Source organism: Lepisma saccharinum, chromosome 26 (genome assembly GCF_977018435.1).
Source record: "Lepisma saccharinum chromosome 26, izLepSacc3.1, whole genome shotgun sequence".
Classification (NCBI taxonomy): Eukaryota; Metazoa; Arthropoda; class Insecta; order Zygentoma; family Lepismatidae; genus Lepisma; species Lepisma saccharinum.
The window spans coordinates 32,136,532-32,158,661 of NC_139254.1; the positions used below are offsets into that span (position 1 = coordinate 32,136,532).

Sequence of the window (22,130 nt, forward strand, 5' to 3'; positions counted from 1 at the left end):
TTACGTGCTGGAACTTTTTCAATACGATATTCGTAATCAGCGACTCGAAATCTATAAGGTACACCCTTTGATGCTCGTGGGAGGATTTTCATGCCGATCAGTGTAATTAAATATTTCTGCCCTAAGAACCAATAAACAATGAGAGAGCACACACACACACCTCCCTCACACGCACACAGATGAACACACGAAGTGTGTCTGTATCATTGAAGTATTCGTTCAAAGCATCTAGCGAAATATAAACTTGCTGTTCGATTTTGTTAGTTTGTTCGCCACTTTGCAAAGTTCTTAATTTTTTCTAGATATCATCCGATTTACTCTCATAATTTAAAAGGTCATTTACATTTGTGCCAGGGGCCAAAGGTAAGGTGTTATTTATGTAACGTATCAGTTTCGTAATGTTCTTGGGAAGATACAGCTCGTCAAAAAATAGCATGTCGTGATACGATATTCGAGGTACAGGGGTGTGTCCTTGAATTACTACGCCCGTTTTGTTATATTCCAAGATTAAATAAATCCACTACTTGGAAGTAGGAGTGTGATAATTCAGGTCAAGGAACAGACGGAAAAAGTCAGGATGGCTAATGACGTAGCTTATTTATTCGTCGAGCAAAGATCGACATTAAAGTCTTATAGTATGATGGAGTAGAGTTAGTTTCGAAACAAATCTAGATTGCGTTCTCGAAGTTTCTAAGAAAAGTACAGAAAGTCATTACACTAGCTACTGATTGGTGTTACAAGTAGAATTGAAAGCGGTAGAAAGAAAAACTGAAGGATTTTTTAACGGTTTTGTTGTTTTACATTTTTAAGCCTTTTCTTTCGCTTTTTTTCCACAAAGTGTTTCAAATCAATGAAAATACTTTGTATGTTGCATTTTTATTCTTCCACATCTTTCATTTATCTCTCTACTCCAAAGCAGCCGTGTTGCCAGCTTCGGCCCAATGCCGTAATTTCGGTTCTATCGTCAGTCCTATTGATGCCGGATTATCCAAAATTTGAGGCAAGAGCGACAAAAGACCACTCTATGGCAGCGGTTCTCAAACTTTTATTCTCTTTGTATCCTTTTAGTCGTAGCTAAACGTCTAATGTACCCCCACCATAGGTTTTCTCCGAAATGTGATTTTTGGGGAATTTTGTTTGGCTCCCTTATTGATGGGAAGTTTTTGGTATGTTGCAGACGTGTATCTGCTAAAGAGAAGGATGCCATTCGGGCTGTATGTGGAAAGATGGTAAATCCTGCGTTTATTGTTTTATTGGCTGTTCCTAAGTTTACAATCTTTATGACTAGTTACAAAATTATAAATGTGAAACATATGTATGCTAAGAAGCATATACATATATAAAACTTGTTTTAATATATTTTTCCAGTTAATGAAGAAAAAGTATTGATCAAAAAATATTTTGTAAATAAACTAAACTGTGAATCACAATTTTGGAGACTTTAATATTGTAAATCGAAAGAGTTTCTAGTGAGAAGGATGCGCCTGACAGATTTTTTTTTTTTATCTGTGGTTGTGTACTTTACATTTTCAAACGGAGAATCGGCTCAAAAGTTACCAAATTATAGCTTTCTAAGGATTATTTTAATTAAAAAAATTGTGAAACAAATATAAGATTCTCACTGACAAAATCAGCCTTATTTTCCTGTTCGGTGTTAGAGCTATGATGTCTGAAAATATGAAGTCTGCTCTACAAACCTGCAGCAAAAATGTTGTAAATATTCTCGACATTTTACTTCTGACCTGATCGCGCACAGGCTTCAAGTCGTTCATGTACCCCTGGGGGTACGCGTACCACAGTTTGATTACCACTGATCTTTGAGGATACGAAATGCTAGCGCTGTAATTTTAAATAAAAACGGAATTAACGGCGTTCGGAAATTTTGTGTAAACTTCGAACTTTGGCCTTTTCCCTGCTTCCCCCCCTGGACCCTTATTTGTCCGATGTTACATAAAATGTTGCTTCTTGCTCATTCATATAATTATCATTTAATGTTTTTAAAAAGATGAAGTGGTTTAGCAGTTATAACTCTTTATCTCCAGTTTATCCCTTAGCAACACAATGGAAACAAAGAGCTTTTTAAACGGCGCTTGTTATAATAGTAAAAATGGATATATGGTTTTGTAATCTGTTTATGTAATGCCCTCAGAGGTATTTATTTACTTATTTCCCTTCAACAGAGACAATTCTCCAATTACAGAAAGGTAATATCAAAATATTACATTTTCATTTACAACTTGTATGTACACACGTACACATTCTCCCTCCTTTCTCCTTTACACACACACACACAAACACACACATATTCACAAACATAGACAGATAATACATAATATATATATATATACAGACATCTTGGTGACAGATCATGTTTACTGCTTAACTGTGACAACAGAAATTATCATACATTTACAGATTTCACCTGAATTACACAAAACAAGTATCACAAACACTGGTACAATATATCATTACAACAAACTTCAATATGACAAATCCAATTCTCATAATAAATACATTATTAAGAGAGATACCCCTTTAACATATTCATAAATTTGGTTCGTGTCATGCCGAAATCCAAGTCCACCAAATGATTTGAGATCTTGTTATATTGAAGTGTCATGTTTTGTATTGGTGAACCTTTATACATTTCTGTTCTTGGGATTTTGTATGAGAGTAAACGTATATTACGTAAATGACCCTGTCTCACATTAAACCATATTATCTCTAGTATAGAACTAATATGAATATGTCTATTTATTATTTTATACAGAAACATTTGTTGAGAAATTTCACGTCTATTTGACAGGCTTACAAAATCAAATTCATTTAATAAATCATTGTATGGTATTTTAAGAATTATTGGCGATATTCGATACTTCTTATAATATTAAAATCTGAGAAATTTCTTCTGTATACGTTCAATAATATTTTTCTGGGAGTCACAGCATATTCTAATTTGCTTCTAACTAAACATTTGTAGAGCATACACAAAGAGCATATATCATTTAAACGTTTAGCATTTCTTATTAGAAATCCAAGATTCCTGTAGGCATTCTGGGTAATGCAAGAAATATGCTCAGTAAAAGTCATATTATGGGTAATAATTACTCCTAGGTCTTTAATTGAATACACTCTTTTTACAAATTCGCCGTTAATAACATACTTATCATTTCGCACATTATTTCGTGCTCTAGTAAATATCATGTATGAAAATTTTTTAATATTAAACTTGATATAATTCTCTACACTCCACCTATGAACCATGTTTATATCAGTCTGTATTTCCTAGTATCCGTAATATCCCTAATTTCTCTATATATTTTAACATCATCTGCGTACACTAAACACTTTGAAAATTTGATTGTACCTGGTAAATCATTAATATAAATTGCAAAGAATAGAGGACCCAGATTTGAACCTTGTGGAACCCAGATTTAACATCATAAACAAAAGACTTTGCTTGTTTATAAGTTGCATATTGTTTTCGATTAATAATGTAAGATTTGAAAAGATTTACATATTATGTTGATAACCCAAAACTTGCAAGTTTTCTTAGAAGAATATTATGATTAATTCTGTCAAAAGCTTTTGCGAAATCTATATATATTGCATGTACACTAAGTCTCTCATGGAACGCATCATGTATATCTTGGACAAAATTTATCAGATTTGTTTGTGTTGATCTACTTGGCAAGAAACCATGTTGATTGTCACTTAAGAAACATTTTACATGATTAAATATGCGATTGTATAGGATGGACTCGAATACTTTCGCCGGTGCACAGAGAATCGATATGGGCCTGTAATTTTCTATTTTAGAACTTTCACCAGATTTTAAGATGGGGCATACACGCGTTTCCTTCCAGATATCAGGGAACATTTGTGTTTTCATTATTAAGTTATAAATTCTAAGTAAAGGATACATCAATACCTCAGAGCATCCTTTCAAAATGTAAGGTGGTATTTCATCTGGGCCGCTAGATCGTTTGCCTTTTAACTGTTTTGTATCACTTTCATATTCTTTCTGACTAACTGGCGAAATCGCTAATGTGTATGATATAATGGACCCAGTGCGTTCGTCTATTATACATGGTTCAGATGTTTCAGCATATACGGACCTAAAATATTTATCAAAACCATCAGAAATATCTTCTGAAGAATTTTCTTCAAAATTCATTGTGCTGTTACAAGCACCATTATTACTTTTCTTATTTCTAATAAAACTCCAAAACTCTTTAGTATTTGATTTCAAATTGCTTTCCAATTCCTTTATGTAGTTGTAATAGGCACTACTTCTCATTGTTTTTACCTGCTTTCTAGTTTGTCGAAACAATGACTTATATCCTTTTCTAAATTTTATATTTTTTCTGTAATACTCTTTTAACTTTATCAATTTAATGATATCATTATTAAACAAACATGGGTATTTATTTGTTGTCATTCGTCTTCTTTTATGGGACTGTGGCAAGAAATACTTCATGAACTCTATTACAAAAAAAATTAACCGCCTGATTTACATCAGTCATATTATCTAATGCAGACCAATCTACCACTCCAAGCGAATGATACATCTGCATGAAATTGGCTTTTTTAAAATTGTAAGAATAATAAGTTTCATCTGTTATTACATCAGTAGATTCCCTTACAGTTAGGTGTACAGTCAATACAGGATGATGGTTACCTTCTTTTACAAGTGGCATTTCTTCCCTACATATATTCACATTCTTTGAAATGTTAGTAAGAATAAGATCCGAAGTTCTATCGAGGCAATTTTTAATGTTGTTTACAGAATGAAGGTTATAAAAATTCAAATAAATTAACGAAGCTCTACAAGATGGTCCACCATTCTGTAACTCATAACCTGAACTGGTAATCGTGGGTAAATTGAAATCTCCAATTATAAATATATTCGAGCCATGAAATTCCACGAAAGAATAAAACATATTATAAAATGACAAATATTTTTCTATACTGCATGCAGGCGTAAAATACACTGTAGTAATGTAATAAATCTTATTGCGTGTACTTATTTTAACAACCAATGTATCTACCTCACAATTCAAATTTATTACTTCCGATTTCAGTGATTCCTTTATTCCTATATAACTCCCCCTCCCCTCTTATTTCCAGGTCTATCGCGACGGTACACTTTGTAATTGCCATTAAATAATTCATTACTATTTACACTCTCATGGAGCCAGGTCTCAGTAACAATTATAATATCAAAATTATTACTCAAAACATTAATATAAAAAGGTTTAATTTTTTAAGGGGACGATAAGACCCTATAGATCATTATTTTGTTTTAATAATATTTTGGTTAGATATTATAATTATATATATTATTAATTAATATTTCGTTGGGGTGATGGGAACATAATAATAATTTACTCTTTTTGTTTAATATTCAATAATATTTGTTATTTTGATCCACTATTAGTGATTTAAAGAATAAGTTACCTTAGGGACAACAGCGTAATCTTTCTTGAGAGATCATATCGACAGGAGGGGTTGTGACCTCGATGTTGGATCAAGATATCATTTGGGGGTAGTATTTCACATTTGATGGTCTGTTCGACCTTTAATTTCTTACATGATCTGAGTTCAAACCGGCGTGAGCCAGGTTGGTTTCTATCTCTTAATATTTAGGATATTTTAGTACGAAAGGACCAAATATTTATATTACATAAAATAGTATTGATTAATAATAATTACTATAATGTCAGAGAAGTGCATTGAATTTAGGATTCAAGAAAAAAGATATATTGTTTTTTTTGTAGTAAATGATACTAGATTGATTTATTGGAATAATTTCTTTTATTATTTTGGTTGTATGTGTTTTGATTAAAGTACTAATGAACAAAAGACAGATCGGTGATACATGCATATTATAAAGAAAAGGTAACCAACTTTATAGTCTGTGTGGGTTACCAGGACTACAAGATTTTGTAATATGGATAAGAGGAACCTGGAGTATATTTATACATGAATATGTATTTATTGTGATACGTCATGTGTAAATTTAACACAATGAAACCGGTGTTGTCATCATTCATCGTCCGGTGTTGTACCTGAATACCTTTATTTATCATGCAATTAGTCTTAGCAACGGGGAGCTAGACGACATCATTTATGGTTGAAAGAAACTGAGGTAATATTCCTTTCTTCTGTCTGGACAATAGACGGAACGTGTTGTTGCACTTCTGGGGAAGAAAAACCATCACTCCAACTCATATCTTCTTTGGAAGAGTTATCCCATCTACTAACCATCCATCGAATTTGTACGATTTTATGAGTGCCATCTCACATCTGAATTTCATAGACAAGTGGAACATATTTTGCTGTGTACAACTTCCGGCGAAAAGGCAGGTTACACAAACTTAGGAGATTTTACCCAGACTAAAGCATCTTCTCCATAATCTGGCGACGAGGATGGGATGTTGCTGTAGTATCTTGTGAAGGTGATCTTTGACCGTTCGAACGTATCTCTCTGCCAACCCATTGCTTGGACTGTGGTATGGGGGAATAGTCAAATGTTGTATTCCGCACTGTTGACAGAAAGTCTCCAACTTAAGACTATTAAATGCATGTCCATTTTCAGACTTCAATGATTGAGGCATGCCAATTACCGAACAAGACTGTGGTATCCACCTTATAGTTTCAGAAGAATTGAGAGAATGCACTGGCCACACAATGGATAGCATTTAATAGTCTTAAGTTGGAGACTTTCTGTCAACAGTATGGAATACAACATTTTACTATTCCGCCATACGACAGTCCAAGAAATGGGTTGGCAGAGAGATACGTTCGAATGGTCAAAGATCACCTTCACTACATACTTCAGCAACACCCTCTCTTGACGCCGTTTCAGCTCGATATAAAAATTTTGGAACAGTTACTGCTGTAGCATAATCCAAGATTATGTGAAGAAAAACTCTACCTTCGGCTACATATTTGCATTTATCCCTACAACTTGGTGGACAATAGAGGATAGTTGTGGGAACACTATAAGAGGCGATAATGCTCCATTTCTAAAGTCTAGAAAGTTAGTAATGCTACCAGACGGAGATTATGGAGAAGGTGATTTAGTCTGGGAACAATCTCCTAAATTTGTGCAACCTGCCTTTTCGCCGGGAGTTGTACACAGCAAAATTGGTTCCACTTGTCTCTGTGAAATTCAGATGTTAGATGCCACTCATAAAATCGTACACATGCATTATGATCTCAGCTAATCTTCATGATGTTGAGCAAAGAACAACCACAGGTCCTTTCCCGGTTTAAGATGATGCAAGACATGGTTGTTAGATAGACACGATTGCCCATATGTATTCGAAACACTCATTTGAATATATGATGATAGAGGAAAAGAAGGACACAGGATGTTGTGTGTGACCAGAGACGCAGTCATTTTAAAGTCCGACATCTTTGATTCAAGTTCGCTTTTCTTAGGTGGGCATATGTTATACGAAAACAAGTTCATATGCTTCATGTTCGTGTATAACTTTAATCTTAAAGCTGTTGACAACCCGACTATGTCACATACAATATCCGATTTTCCTCTTTCCCTGTATCGCCCGACCCTGTGGCCGAGCGGTTAGCACATCGCGCTGCGACGCCAAGGGTCCCGGGTTCGAATCCTGGTCGGGCTTGGTTGTTTGTGAATGTCCATTCATCAATTTCATCCTTTCATCACTCATCCTCATCTTCGCAAATTAGCCACGAGGCACAAAACGCGAAGTAAAATAAACTAAATCAATCAATCAAAATCCTTCCCTGTATCATGTATCGCAATGTTTTATTCTTGTTTCACCATACGGCTTTGTTATAAGTTGTGTTTTCATGCCTTTTACTACCCTGTACATAAGGGTGAGTCGTCTGTGATATTACCCCAAATACATACGATATCATGACCTAGAGTGGATCGTGTGAATGTAACAATATCTACATATCATGGAAGAACGAAAGTTGAAAATATGAAGTGAAGCACAAAAATGCTTGTATATTGATATGTGTATGTATTTTTTGTTCGAAATTACTAAAATTCTTTACAGTTCTTTCTTTAAATTGCTGATTTTTAGATAGAAATAAAAGTTGTCAAAATGTGTAATGGAAGGTAAGCATTACAGGTGTGCAGATCCAATATGTTATACCTTTAATAAAACAAAATTACATACATATGGGAGTTTCTTAACTGAAAAGCAAGTAAATACTGTTATATACAGAATAGTACTATAGATTCCAAGGAATACGGACAGGACCGTACCAAAGAGGCTGGCTGCATGGAGTCCATGACCAGCCCTTGAAATATAAAATATTTTAATTAGAATGTATGCAAACTTACGAAAATAGCGTTCATGACGTCAGAGTTTCCAAAATTTTGATATTGTGCTTTCAAAATTGTCCCGCTTCTTTTCATTCTGAAGTAGTGATGCGAAAAATCTCTTTTTTTGGTTATCTCACATTCATACACGTTCTTCACTCTAATTATCAATGCTAAGACGTATCATTTAATTTACAAATGTATTATTTTCTAAACGTAATTTTATGGGATAAGAAAATTAAGGGAAATTTGAAAATCTTATCTATTTTGCGGAATACAGTATCCTTCTAATCAATTATAATATTCGCGTATTACGGATTACTCTATTACTTATAATAGTAGGGGGCAAATGGTAGCTTCTAAGCCAAGGCGAGTAGTGTGAATGCTCCTGTTTTTGCAAGATATTTCGACTGTGCGAGGGGAAGTTCTCTCAGTTGCATGGGTGAAATTGGGGGAATTCATGCGTCAAAAGTGAGTTTCTCATCTCGCCCTTGTCTCGGGTCGAGTACAACTATGAGTATTAAAAATTAAGTAAGTGTTTTGTTTAGTGGCAATTACAAACCCTTATTTTATTTTCTATGATGTGAAAAAAAATAATAAAATTGGTTAGTTTCATGCTTGCCTTACCATCCAGCTTTACCGCACTTTGTGGGCTTTGGCATCCTCTACTAAGCGCCTCGAAGCTTCTCTGTTCTTCGCTCTTCCCCTCCATCCTTGGATCTTCATTGTTTGAAGATCCTAAATTGCATAAGTAAATTATTTTTTTATAGGGGTGCATGTTCTCAACAATGTGATGCATTGTTGGTTGATTTTCCTGCTACATGTTATATTTCCTACTTGTGTTCGAATATTTTGCTTGCTACGTAGCATGGCTAATAAATGCCTTTGATTTAATTATATTTGTACATATTATGTATAGTAGATATTTTTTGATTCAAAATACAATTAGAAAAAAATGTCAGTGTAGGAAAAAAATTAAGTATAAATTATTTAGTATTAGTACGAAATTATTTGATAGCGCAAAGTAGTATGAATAATTGTTACTTTTTGAGGTTTTGGTTATAGTGAAAAAAATGCTGTGTTTTAGTGTTAATTTGTGACATTTTTAAATGGTACAAGAAATAATATGAAAATATTTGGTACTTGCTTTATTTGAAGCAGTTGAGACTAATCATGCAAGTGGATTCCACACAACTTCTGATTTTTTCCACATGTCCTTCTTTCCCCATTTAGAGTCTGGATGTAACAAACTAATAACTTCATTTTGCTTTTGTAGGAGTCAAGCTTGCCTGCATTTTTAACACTGTTCGGTCATCCTTTCGTTCTTGACGTCGTACACGAAAGTTTTCTCCGCGATGAGGATGACGCTACACACGGTTTCGGCGGGCAGGGCGTCGTGGAACTTGCACACACTCTCAATGTTCGTACGATCGTTGACCACCACCTGCTTCTTATTTGACGTGTTGATGATGAACATGGGTCTGCGAGCGATGAACTCGTTGGGGGTGTAGTACACGTCCACGTTGCCAGAGGTCACCCTCTTTTAGGCCGAGTACGCCTCATACAGTTTCAGGTAGTCGTCGTGTGCGATATTTAGGTTATAGTTCTTGCGCGGGAAGATCTTGTTCCTACCGTTTTTGAGGTAGATGTTCTTGATCTTGCAGTTGCCGCACTGGCTGGAATCATTCTCCTGGTTGTCGTCCCTCCCGGTGTGGAAGAGCACGGCCGTAAACTCTGGCATGTCTTACCGTTGTCACGTCGAATTCGAAATGATATGCCGGAAGCAGGTTTCTGCACGTACTGGTAACCGTAAAACTGGATGGGCACTTGGGATCCTTCAGGATGTCAGCTTTGTACTAAGGGCATAGTTGTATTCGTATACCACCACGGGCATGAGCAGTTTAAGGACCTTATGAAGGCATTTGGCAGCATCGGGTAGCGTGTTGGAAAGTTGAGTGGTCCCGTCCGAACCCAAGGTGCTGTAGCGCATCAGCGCGTCGTTGTCGTTGGCAGATCTGCGAAATGTGACGCGCAAACCGCTCTTCCATATGATCTCCGTGTAGTCGGAGAAGAGACCGGGCAGCAGACGCATGGCGCAAACAGAACCGAGTGGCTTTTGGTTTTGATCTTCGACCCCCCCCCTCCCCCGCCTGGTAGTAAGCGGCATCGACCTTGGACAGTTTCAGCGTTCCCCCGGTTGTTGAACTGATACGGGGGTAGTCGACTCGATCGATGACCGTGCCATGCTTCCTGACTTCCACCTGCAAGAACTGGTACGGCATAAAGTTTTCCTCGAGGCTGAGGTTTGCGTTGGAGGGAATGCCTTCCCACTCTCTCTCTTTCTCTTGACCAAGTCGAACTTAACGTGCAGATCGGCTTAAGGGGCTGAACGAAGCCGTCCCCTACGTCCACGTCGAACTCGATCTCTCTGTTCGGTTCGTTGAGGTTCACGAACGTGCGACGGTTGGGAGCGAAGGACTGCAACTCGAAACTATCGATTTGCTCCATGATGGTTATTTATTACACGTTCATCTCCACGACGGCAGTGGTTGTGGCTCCTGGGAAATCCACCACCTCGCCTTTCTCATTGATCACCGCCAACCCTATGTTGTCTATGCGGTTACGAAACACGGGAAAATATATCGGTGACGATGGTGTGTAGATGATTGGCTCCATGAACTCCGAGTTCGGTTTGAACGTGGCGATGATCCCCGTCTGCTTGTGCCTGCCCGGGATGCGTTTCGAGACTTGGTGATCATGCCTTCTGCCACATTGCATTACACTTCAGAGTCTCGATGGCTAGAAATTTAGGAATGTTGATGCTGATGTGCTTGATGCCAGGTTCGAGCTTGGTGCCGTTCTCGAATCCCAGGAGCTCTCCGTCAGTACCCAGGTCCACAGTTTACGTCCCAGACACCAGTTTCATCCTGTAGGTCAGAGTTTTGCGACAGCAACGCGCCTTTCGGCAACTGAGCCTGCAAGGTAGACAGGTTGTACTTGCCGGGGGTGATACTGATTTCTTCGCTGCCGACCTTGATGGTGTTGTAATGCACAGTCACTTTGGATATCAGGTACATGCTGTAGAATGCGCGATGGGCGTTGGATTTAGGATAGATGATCTTGTCGAGCAACACGAGTATCAGGACCGAACTCTCGCTGGTGAGATGGAACATTCCCATCGTGCTTCAGATGCCACAACGCTTTATGGAAATCCTCGATGGTCGGGTTATTTATTCGAGACAGGAAAACGAGCATGGAAACACAGAGATGACCGCAGTTCACTTCAGCGAAACCTTGCATGCGGTGGCACACCGCCGAAAGAATCGAAAACGAAAGCATTGCCGTTTGCTTGCTTATGGTAGCAGATCGCGATGGTAGTGAGGCAGGGCTCCATCTTGCTGCAGGTAAAACAGTTCATCGCCAAACAGGGTTCGGATGGTGGGCAAAATCCTTGACTGAGGCATTTCAAGATACATCTCACCGGTTACGGTACCCTTAAAGAAGAAGGGACCAATCAAACCACGCGATGATATACCACGCCACACGTTAAGCCCCTGTAGATTCACTGCCTTCTCCATATAAACGTGAGGATTGACGGGCGACCAGTAGACACAATTGTGGCGATTTGAATTGCGTCTCGTCAGACCACACAACTCTCCCTGCAAATTCACCATCCTTGCGAACCATGTGCTCAAACCATTCGCAGTATTCGACCCTACGATCCGGATTGTCCTCGTTGATCCCGCGTAGCAGTCTTGGAATGTACACCTTCCACTGTGCACCATTCAGAATGCGTCTTGCGCTAGACCGGCTCACCCCACTTTCGCGCGCTCCCTGGTTTACTGATTTTTGCGGTGATCGGGTGTAATGTTGCAACGTCGCAGCACTGGACTCTGTACTTGTAGCTGTTCGTGGTCGGCCGGATCTTGTCTTGTGCACATCATGATAAATTCCGTCGGATTCGAACTTATCACGAATACGGGCTATTGTTCCACTTGTTGGAGGCCGTATTCCAAACTCATTCTGCCACTGCCTTTAAACGTCTTGAATGTTCTCGAACTTCCAGACCTATTTCAATACAGCCTTGCGTTCCACAAATGATAACCGTATCGCAGCCATTGTTGCTACTCGACTGTCTTCCGGTGTACTGGCGTGATCGTTCAAACACTCGCGCATGCGCGAAGCAAATTTCCAGCGCCACCTACCCGCGACAAATTAAACAGTTACACTACACGTCCACATGAGATTAGTACGTGTAAGTGTGTTTCTTTCGAAATTATTGCACTACAAACAGTGAGTACATTTTTTGGTCCCCTCTGTATTGCGAGAGGGGAAGAGAAAAGTTTTCGCTTCGGACAACACAAGGATGTGACTGATAATATCATTGGTCTCCCTGTTCGACGCGTATCAGTCGTTGGTAGGTAAACTTTCTTCTCCCTTGTCTCCACTCGTCAAGTTCGTCTGATCTGTTGTGTCCAGCTTTCGTCCGGCTGATCGTAAGAGGTTCTCAAGATCGGCACACCTCATTCCGCTTATTTATCAGAGGTGATCCAAAATAATCATATCGACGGCGAGCGGAATACCGGAATTGTTTTGACCAGCAGCTTGACGAGCCTTTTGACATCCTCGTGACCACCGTCGAAAGTGAACTCAAATATCTTGTGCAGCAGTTCGAGTGGTAGGTCGGTTATACTAGTTGCTATTTTCACAGGGTGTTATTTAATTACAGTCCCCACCCCAATTTCCGTCTTGTGTTCATGACGATTGTCGTATCCAAAGGTGCAACCTGTTCACCCAGCGAGGCGTCCCTGCTGAAGAGTCTCCCGAAAGCCGCGTGCTCCAACTTCCTGTCGGTATCGTAACGTGCGTTGAGATCCGTGTGAGTGTTGTAAGCGATGTCGTGATCCTTGCATGCAACATTGAGGGCATTCACACCCTTGCCGCCTCTCTCCAGTTGCTGTTCGAGTTTGGTACCCGGACCGAAGTTCTGGTAACCTGGCAGGTGCATCTCGAAGCGTAGCTTGTTGTTGATGTCGTTCACAAGACCTCGACCCTCGACCACGTTCCAAAATTTCGGAGGCAAAGTGTTGATGATGTTGATAAGGTACCCTTTGCCTTTATTATCGTTCATACACTCACACACGTGCATTATCACACCATTTCATTAGGGAATAATGTGTTTAATCTTAAGACATTACCATTGTGTTAATAGTATCTTTACTGAGCTCCCTTAGGTTCATAGAAAAAAGTCAATCGTCTTATTCTTGGTTAGCAATTTATTATAGCTGGTGCACATTCTCCACAATGGAGATTTCCTTTCAATTTCCTTTTCTAGCCTTCCTTATAAGAAAAACTTCATTCTTGAGTCTAGTTTTCGTCGACGGGATTCGAAAATTAATCTGACAGAGTAGATGTTCAGAATATATCTCGTGATTTAGAAACTTCCACCAAAAAAACTATTTCATGTAACGTTCTTCTCTGACACATCTTTGTAAACTGACATTCATATATTAGGTTTTCGTAGTGTTCAAATGTGGGGTAAACTTCTTGAAATGCGTATTTTAAAAATCTAAGAAATCTTGATTGGACTCTTTCAATTGCTTCACTGTACTTTGATGTGCCTGAATTCCATATAACAGTTGCATATTCGAGTTTTGGTCTAACATATGAATAATACCAAACATTAGTGTCTCAATACTCTTGAAATCCCTCCTCATTCTAAGAATAAACCCAAGGTTCTTGAAAGCTTCACTAATAATTTCTTCTACGTGTTTAACAAAAGTAAGATTTGAATAAAAATTACTCCCCAATCCTTGACTATAAAATGTCTTGCTAGAGTATATTTGTATATTTGATATTGAAATTCAACTGGGGTTTTCTTTCGAGTATATGTTGCAAAATGGTATTTATTGATATTTAGTGTTAAATCATTGTTCATTGTTCATGTTTCTAACTTTGTAATATCATTTTGAAACACTGTCATCTTGTTTGCTTATTTTCCTGTAAAATTTCAAGTCATCTGCAAACAGCAATGTGTGTGAATTTTCAAATGAATCAGGCAAGTCGTTAATAAGTAATGTGAAAAAGAGTGGCCCAAGGTTATACCCCAGAGGTACTCCTGAGGTGACGTTTATCTTAGAAGATGTGTGGCCTTTATACGTCACGTACTGCTTACTGTTCTGCAAATAGGATGCGAACAATTGGAGCATTGGTTCAGAATTATTGAAGCATGCTAATTTACATAATAGGATATCGTGGTTAACCAAGTCGAACGGTTTGCAAAAGTCTGTATATATTCCGTGAACTTGTCCTCCTTCGTCCAAGGCTGAACTTATAAAATGGTAATACTCGTATCGGAGAGATTGGTCAACACTGTTCTACATGGTACAAAGCAATGCTGAAACGATGGTATTACAGATTTTACATGGGTAAATATGTAACAGTGCATGCTTTTTTCGAATATTTTTGCTAGGGTGATCGGAAGTTTTGTACGCCATTAGTGTTATTGCTTTTCGGAAGTGGACATATTGCCGTGGCTTTCCATTTTTCAGGAAATTTGTGTTTTGCAAGAATAAAATTGAAAAGGAGATATAATGAGTATTTCAATATATCACTTCAACCTTTGACTACATAGGGCGGCATCTTGTCTGGTCCGGCTGATTTCTTAGGTTTTAAATTTTTAATTGCTTTTTCTCTGTCTTTAATTCCTATCTCTGTAATATTAAGATTATCCAAATTTTCATATTGTTTATGGTTAGGCAATACTTTCATGTCATATGTAGGGGGATCTTTTGTATACACCGACTGAAAATGCTGTGCAAGAACTCCAACTACTGAACGTCGGTCTGACAACACTTTATCTTTCAACTGTACAGGATCTTTGTTGCTTTTCCTGCGTTTATTTGTAACAAACGACCAAAACTGCGTGTTATCTTTTACAATATTTATTTTCGAATTGGCAAACATGACTGTTGCATGTATCAATAATTTCCTTCCTGACTATTGTTCGAAATTCTCTAAATTTATTGTAGTGGTATCGAAAGTCTCCCGCCTGTTGTTTCAAATTCTTGTGGTGGTAGTGTTTACTACTCATATTTTTAATAATGCTGCTCGTAAACCAACACGGGTACTCTCTTTTGCGAATTTTCTTTAAGGGTGCACATTCATGAAATAATTTATATACAATTTCATAAAAAGAGTCTGTAACTTGATCGACGTCATGCATTGTTTTCAATATATCCCAGTTCGTGTTAAGCAGCTTGTGATAGATGGATGGAAAGTCGGCTTTACTGAAGTTGTACCGTAGCTTATGACATGTTCTATCGTGGGTCTCTTTGACATGATTAATATCTACTAGCAGCGAGGGATGATGTGTCTCTTCAGGAACTAGTGACTGTGTGTTTCGTGTTACTGTTATTCCCTGCTGTTTGCTCGCTTGCATTCCGACCTGTGGGTGGTCCTTCAGGAAACTTCAGGACCGCGTGTGCAGTTGCTTCGCTAATTTTTGGTGCTGACAATATCCTTGCTCGATAAGGTTATTTCTCGCTTTACAGCACGTTTGGCAACATGTGGTGGACCCAACGCTCATTTGTTTCGTCTCGCGAACAATGTTCGGTACCTTGTGACACAAAAACGCCCGATCTCAGTCGAAGAAAATTCAACTGATCGGTGATTCGCTGTTTCCCAGCCGCCAGTTGGAATTGTGTTCGATATAATTGTTGTTGTAGGTTACCACGGCCGTGTTAAGCTACTCACTCTTACACTTTCCGAAATCTCAGGAGAAAAGTTGTTGTGCTTTCCCCCAGTATGGTCTCTGGAGGGGGGTACTTTTAAAGATGACATGTTCAAATAAGTATTTTACAATAAACGATTTGGTAAAAAAAATACAAAGAAAACGGTCCCGGTCATATTTGAATGCCCTAGTATCATACAGAGGAATGCTATTTATTTCATGACACCTTAGTTGTATTTTCACAGTGTAAGGCATGGCGTGACTACAGGTATTCAATATACCTTTGACAATTGGAAACAGTTTTTTTCAATACAAACATAGCATCACGCATCGCGCATACCAAAGAAAGGTATACCCTCCCAATAATATCTGAAGCAAGGGAACGAAAACAAGTAGTGACGAGAGACGGCCCCACCAATGAACAAGTGTGAGGGAACAATATTAAGCCCCTATCACACGGAACTGGATTTCTAGTAGGAATGCTCTAGTTGGCGCTGAACTAACTTTCCAAGTAGCAATCATGGCCGCCTGGCTGACTGATTGACTGGTTTGGAGGAATAGGACATGTTCTAATTGCTACTTGCTTTCCTCGACTGGATTTGGTGGAACAGTCAATCAGAGCAAAGTTTCGCCATGTGAAGATAATCTGTGAGTGTGAAAAAGAGCGCTTTTGTCTGTGGTTTCCAGCAATGTATAACATATACAGCATGAAAGGCGCGTTGAGTTAGACCATCTATGCTGAGTGCACGGTGTTTACATTTGAAAGAACTAAAATATTCTTCCATACGTGTACAGTAAACGTTGTAAAGTATGTATTTAAGCAGCGCCATTGTTTTGTACCTAATAACGTTTTATACGAAACGTTATTCCTCTCGGTTGAATAGTTATGGGCTTTTAAAAATGTGAAGTGACTGTGATACATTGTTTACATCTCACGCGGCCGCCATTACAACTTCCTTCCTATGGTAACAAAAGTCTATCGACAAGTACGCAAAAACTAGCTAATTGGTAGCCAGTGCAGCGCCAACTAGGGCATACCTACTGGAAATCCAGTTCCGTGTGATGCGGGCTTTAGTCCCGATCGGAGGGCGAGACAACTTCAAGTTGGCTTGAGGATCTTACACGTTTAGCATTCGGCGGGAAGAAGTTGACGTCACGTCTTACCAGTCAATGCGTCCGGCCATTCAGACGGCTTATAGCCATCTTGCAGCAGGAGGAAGTCAAGGAAAAGTTGACTCGTTTCGCCTGCACAAGATCTTGCAAGATAGCGGCGTCCGTGGAGATATACGCGATTTGGGATAATGTTATTGCGGAGATGGCTATAGTTATACTTGGCGATGTCTGACAACATTCTCTGTACTCAAGAAAAGTAAAGGATACTTTGAAAATGTTGAAATATTGGTTTGAAGTGAGAGTAGTTCATTGGTTTATATGAAGTTAATGTTCACTGAATATCTCGTCTGCTTCACAGAACGAAGAGTGAGACTTCAACACAAGATTTGAAAAATACAATTAACTTTAACGAATGCTAAGTATATATCCATAATGAGACCTAACGTGGTAATATTTTTTCTACTCAGAACAATTATTTTGATTGAACTAGGAATATTATGAAGCTGAATATGAAAATGAATTCAAAATTGATTTTAATTACTTAAATAGAATTAATCGTGAAAAGATTAATACCATATTTACCCCCTTTCCGAGAATAGTAGCTTTTATATAAATATATCTATTCTCCCTAATTTTCCCCTTTGCAGCATTTATGCTAGTTGTTGCATTGACTAGTTTCATCCACAGACTGCGTGTGACTTTTTTGTCGTCCGGCGATTCAGCTAAGATGATCTTAAGCTGGAAGTTGTTAGTCACGTGTTTCCTCTCAGATACATCTTGCAGTTGTCTGGCTCGCCGAACGGGGACATTAAGTGAAGGGGGGAAGCAACTACCGTTACCAGCCTTCGCAGCAGCGTGTATTGCTTCGATTTCTTCCCCTTCTCTAACGTTTTGCTCCAGAGATAACTGAGACAGGGTGTATCTGAGGTAGGTGTTACTGGTCACTGCTATACTTTGTGTATATACAGCAGTGACCAATAACACCTACTTAAAATACATTGGGGGGGGTAAGAATGACATCGAATATTTTATTGTAAATGATATTGAACAATAAATCATTGATTGAACATGCAACATTTATGTAACTACAAAATAATGTCTAACTTTATTGAGAAATTTGCAATGGTCACAAAGCGTCTGTCCCCTCATGAAAGTAACAATAAAATAGGAAATCGAAACTCTTACAAGACATCAAGCCAGCTAAATTCCAAACTTTGAGAACCAAATGGAAGGCACCAGTAGCGGCGATTTAGTTCCAAAATTATGGGGTACGATGCCAGAACTGGTGGGGGGGCAGCTTACTTTCGCTTGGTAGATAAGGTGGTTTAGCACCTTAGTGGGTAGATGTTGACATACCATTTACACGCCTAAAGGAAAAGTCACGGCTTGTTACCTCAATTAAGAACCGTTTATTCAGTATTAATAAAGTTTGAAGTTCTTCTGCCAATTGGATACGATTTAATTTTAATTTAATTGTATTAATAAGTGTGGATTGCATAGTTACCCACAAGAGAATAATAATTAATATCCTGGTGATGATTATGACCATTTTGTAAGAAAATAATATTATAGTAAATGAATCGAAAACTATTTACACAAACATAATTTATTAAATATATGTCAATTAGAAAGTAGTGCTTATAATGAAGTATGAGAGCATAGAGTTTTATATCAGAGTAATATGTATGAAAATACATTTTCTTAGATTACATTTCAGTTGATACAGTCTTTGTAATATTTGTTTTTTACAACCATTTGATCTACATAGAGAAGTTCTCAAAATTATCAGAACTTGGTTAATTGTAAAATATGAGGTGAATAAGGAAGAAACAGTTTCAGAAATCATCTACATCAAAGCATTTTTCAAATACATACCCACATCACAATTCCACATACACAACTTAAATTGGTGCAATTTTAAACAACAATGTTTCTTAATTATAACAATTTCCCAAAAATTACTTTCCCACAAACTATTGTTCTCTTCAGTAAATAGCTTACGCCATTTTCATACATTTTATACAGATAAGAATTTAATTAACAAATTCTGAATTTCATTCCATCCATGACTGAAAATATGTACTAACTGAAAATTGTTAATCAAACCGTGCAGTGTGTAAGATATTGTGAAGCCAGTCTATATTCGTTAAATAACTAACAGTCTTTTTCATCATGAGTTACTCTTCGGTGCTTGATGTAAGATCTTCATCACTGTCTGGTTCACCTGGAGATTTGTATCCATAAATTCGGATTTCTAAAAGAAAATTATTATGCTTGATTATTCAAATTGATTAAAATAACTTCTTATAAACCACATGTAACTTTTCAATTTCTGATTTATATGATACTTAATATATATTTATAAATATATTATATCTAAATGTCACTACTGTGTTTATGGAAATATATTATTTTGTAAACTGATTATATTTATATATTTATTTCATTTTGACTATCAGATATTTTGTGAGCTTCATTTTCAAATAATATAACAAGAAAATATATTCATTTGTTACATATTGATTGATTAATTGATTGATTTCCTTTATTTACTTTGCTTTTTGTGCCACTTTTGGCTAATTTGAATCTAATATGATGAAATTCGTGATTGGACACTCACAAACATCTATGCCTAGGACGGGATTCGAACCCGGGAGTTATGGCGTCGTAGCGCAATGCGCTAACCACTCCGTCACGGAGGCCGGCATTTGAAATTAATAGGTTGTATATAATGTAATCAAGTGTTCCCGGGTTCGATTCCCGATGCAGGCACATAGTGGTTCTGATCCCACTTTAAACTGTAGGTGCAGTCCCGATTAGCCTTTCTGTGCATAAAGTGGACTTAAAACACCAACTAAATCAACCAAGCAATAGGATGTAAACATCTCATCAATTCTGAAAACATTATCTTCTTTAGATTACAAAAATATTAAATCATTGCAGTTTTATGAAAATTTTCAAAAGTATTTGTCTATTAATATTTTTGTATTTGATATTTGAAATATTTGCAATATTATTAAAGAAACAAATGTTCATTAGCAAATATATCTTGTATATTTAATGTTTTGGTATGCACATTTACGATCACATTATATACACACATTACTGTATAATCAACCTTCTTATACGTACTACTTTACCGGTAACTTAACAACATGTTAGATTTAAGAAACTCCTGGTTACGTACATTCAGAGTATGATGTAATGTATCAGCACACATTGTACTCTATTAATCAATTACAAAATGTAAATTGTACTCTCCACATTATTCTTACTTTGAAAAGTAAACTTGTAAATAACTACGTTGATGGATCAACAATGAAAAATATCGTACTGGAGACTTCTCCTCTTGTTGTTTAAAGGAGGACTGAATAAAAAGAGCCACTGTCGTTAGGGAAGTTAGCAAATTCGGGAACCTGGTACACAGTCTTTAGGTATTTCCATCATTTCTATCCCATGTATAGAACTTTTGAACTGAATAGATCTAGTGGTGTGTACTCAAGAAAGATTGATTGATTTGGTGTTTTAAGTCCACTTTAAGCACAGTAAGGCTAATCGGGACTGGACTTACAGTTAAAAATGGGATTCGAACCACTTGTGGTTTCACCGGGTATCGAACATTCAAGAAAAAGACTCGGACGTCACATTCCAGCTTTCATCGTCCTCCCAGGGGCATGACTAGGCTGGTGTAGTCGATGATGTCTCCCGGGACCCCCGAATTAAGGAGGCCCCTAAAATACCGAAGATTGTAACTGATTTTCCTAACTTGTGTTTTTGTTAGACTTGGCCGCCTCAGGCACATTATAGTGACATGTGAGGCCCAAAGCTGATGGTTTCGTATAGTTGCACGTCTCCATGGGTGTCCGGAAGGGTGGGCAAGGTGGGCCGTGAAAGTCAACCAAAAGTTATGTATTTCGTTTTAGCCACAATAATATGTGTTAATTATTGCATAAACATTATAAATTCAAATTTAAGCAATATTTTGTTAGGGAACAAGACTTTTGTTGGAGAAAATGTGCCTTGTTTACCCCCCTGGAAAAAAATACCTTCCTTGCCCCTCCCTGGAAAAAATCCTGCGGACGTTCATGCACGTCTGCAGTAATTATTCCACGATTTACCACTATGCAAAGCAATGAATGCTGTAGGAGTAAAATTATGGAAGTTTTAAAATAATTAGGTAAGGATCGCAACGCGGCCCTGGAAATCTGTTTACGTAGTACAAAATCGAAATTTGGTTCTTAATGCTGTATAAGGTAACCGGGAAAAAGCCCTGATTTTTGTAAAAGTTCAGAATGTTTATATACTGTACATTTTTAGTGACAGTATTCTGCAATGACAATATTTAAAATATTGAACAAGAAATATGCCCAACCCAACTCTCAAAACACTTAATTCAACATGATAGCCAGTAACATAAGAAGTTGTGTCTGTTCTTAAAGAGACGCTTTTTGATGATTTAAAACTTTATTTCTTATATAATATTAACGAGCAGAAAGCCAAATGAAATAATTTGGGCTATTGGCCTTCAGGGAAAAAGAGTATCTTTCAGTTTCATTTTATTATTGACTGTTCAATGTAAAGTCTTCGAGATGAATATCACTTCCTAGTCATTACAAACAGACTCTCTTCATATGCCTGCATACGATCACTTAGAGTTGACTGAGCTTCGGGGATCATTTGAGTCACTTGTTGAAATGATAAATATATATATGTGCCAAGTAGGAGGATTTCAAGTGAATTCTCTGACAAAACGATCAAAAAGATAAAGAAGCTCTTTGACAAACTCTGTTCAAAGACTTGCCAACGGAGAGAGCTGGTAAAACGTATCAATATTTTACCCGATGATATAAACAATTTGCTCACAAGTTAACAATCGTTTTAAACGTATGAAAGTAGTTGTAGACACATAGAAAGTGATACAACGTTCCAATGACCTTGTAACATATACCTTTTCAATATTCAGTC

The 22,130-nt window shown here is 37.5% G+C and overlaps 1 protein-coding gene across 1 annotated transcript in view; it reads right to left on the bottom strand.

Moving 5' to 3' along the window:
- Positions 1 to 18,755: 18,755 nt before the first annotated feature.
- The window catches only part of LOC145979414 (clavesin-2-like), a 58,827-nt gene continuing 55,452 nt past the window's right edge, over positions 18,756 to 22,130 (bottom strand). Inside the window, exon 8 of the mRNA XM_083112297.1 lies at positions 18,756 to 19,419. Coding sequence (XP_082968423.1) covers positions 19,343 to 19,419 — 77 coding nt within the window. The 3' untranslated portion in view covers positions 18,756 to 19,342. The remainder of the gene's footprint in view (positions 19,420 to 22,130) is intronic.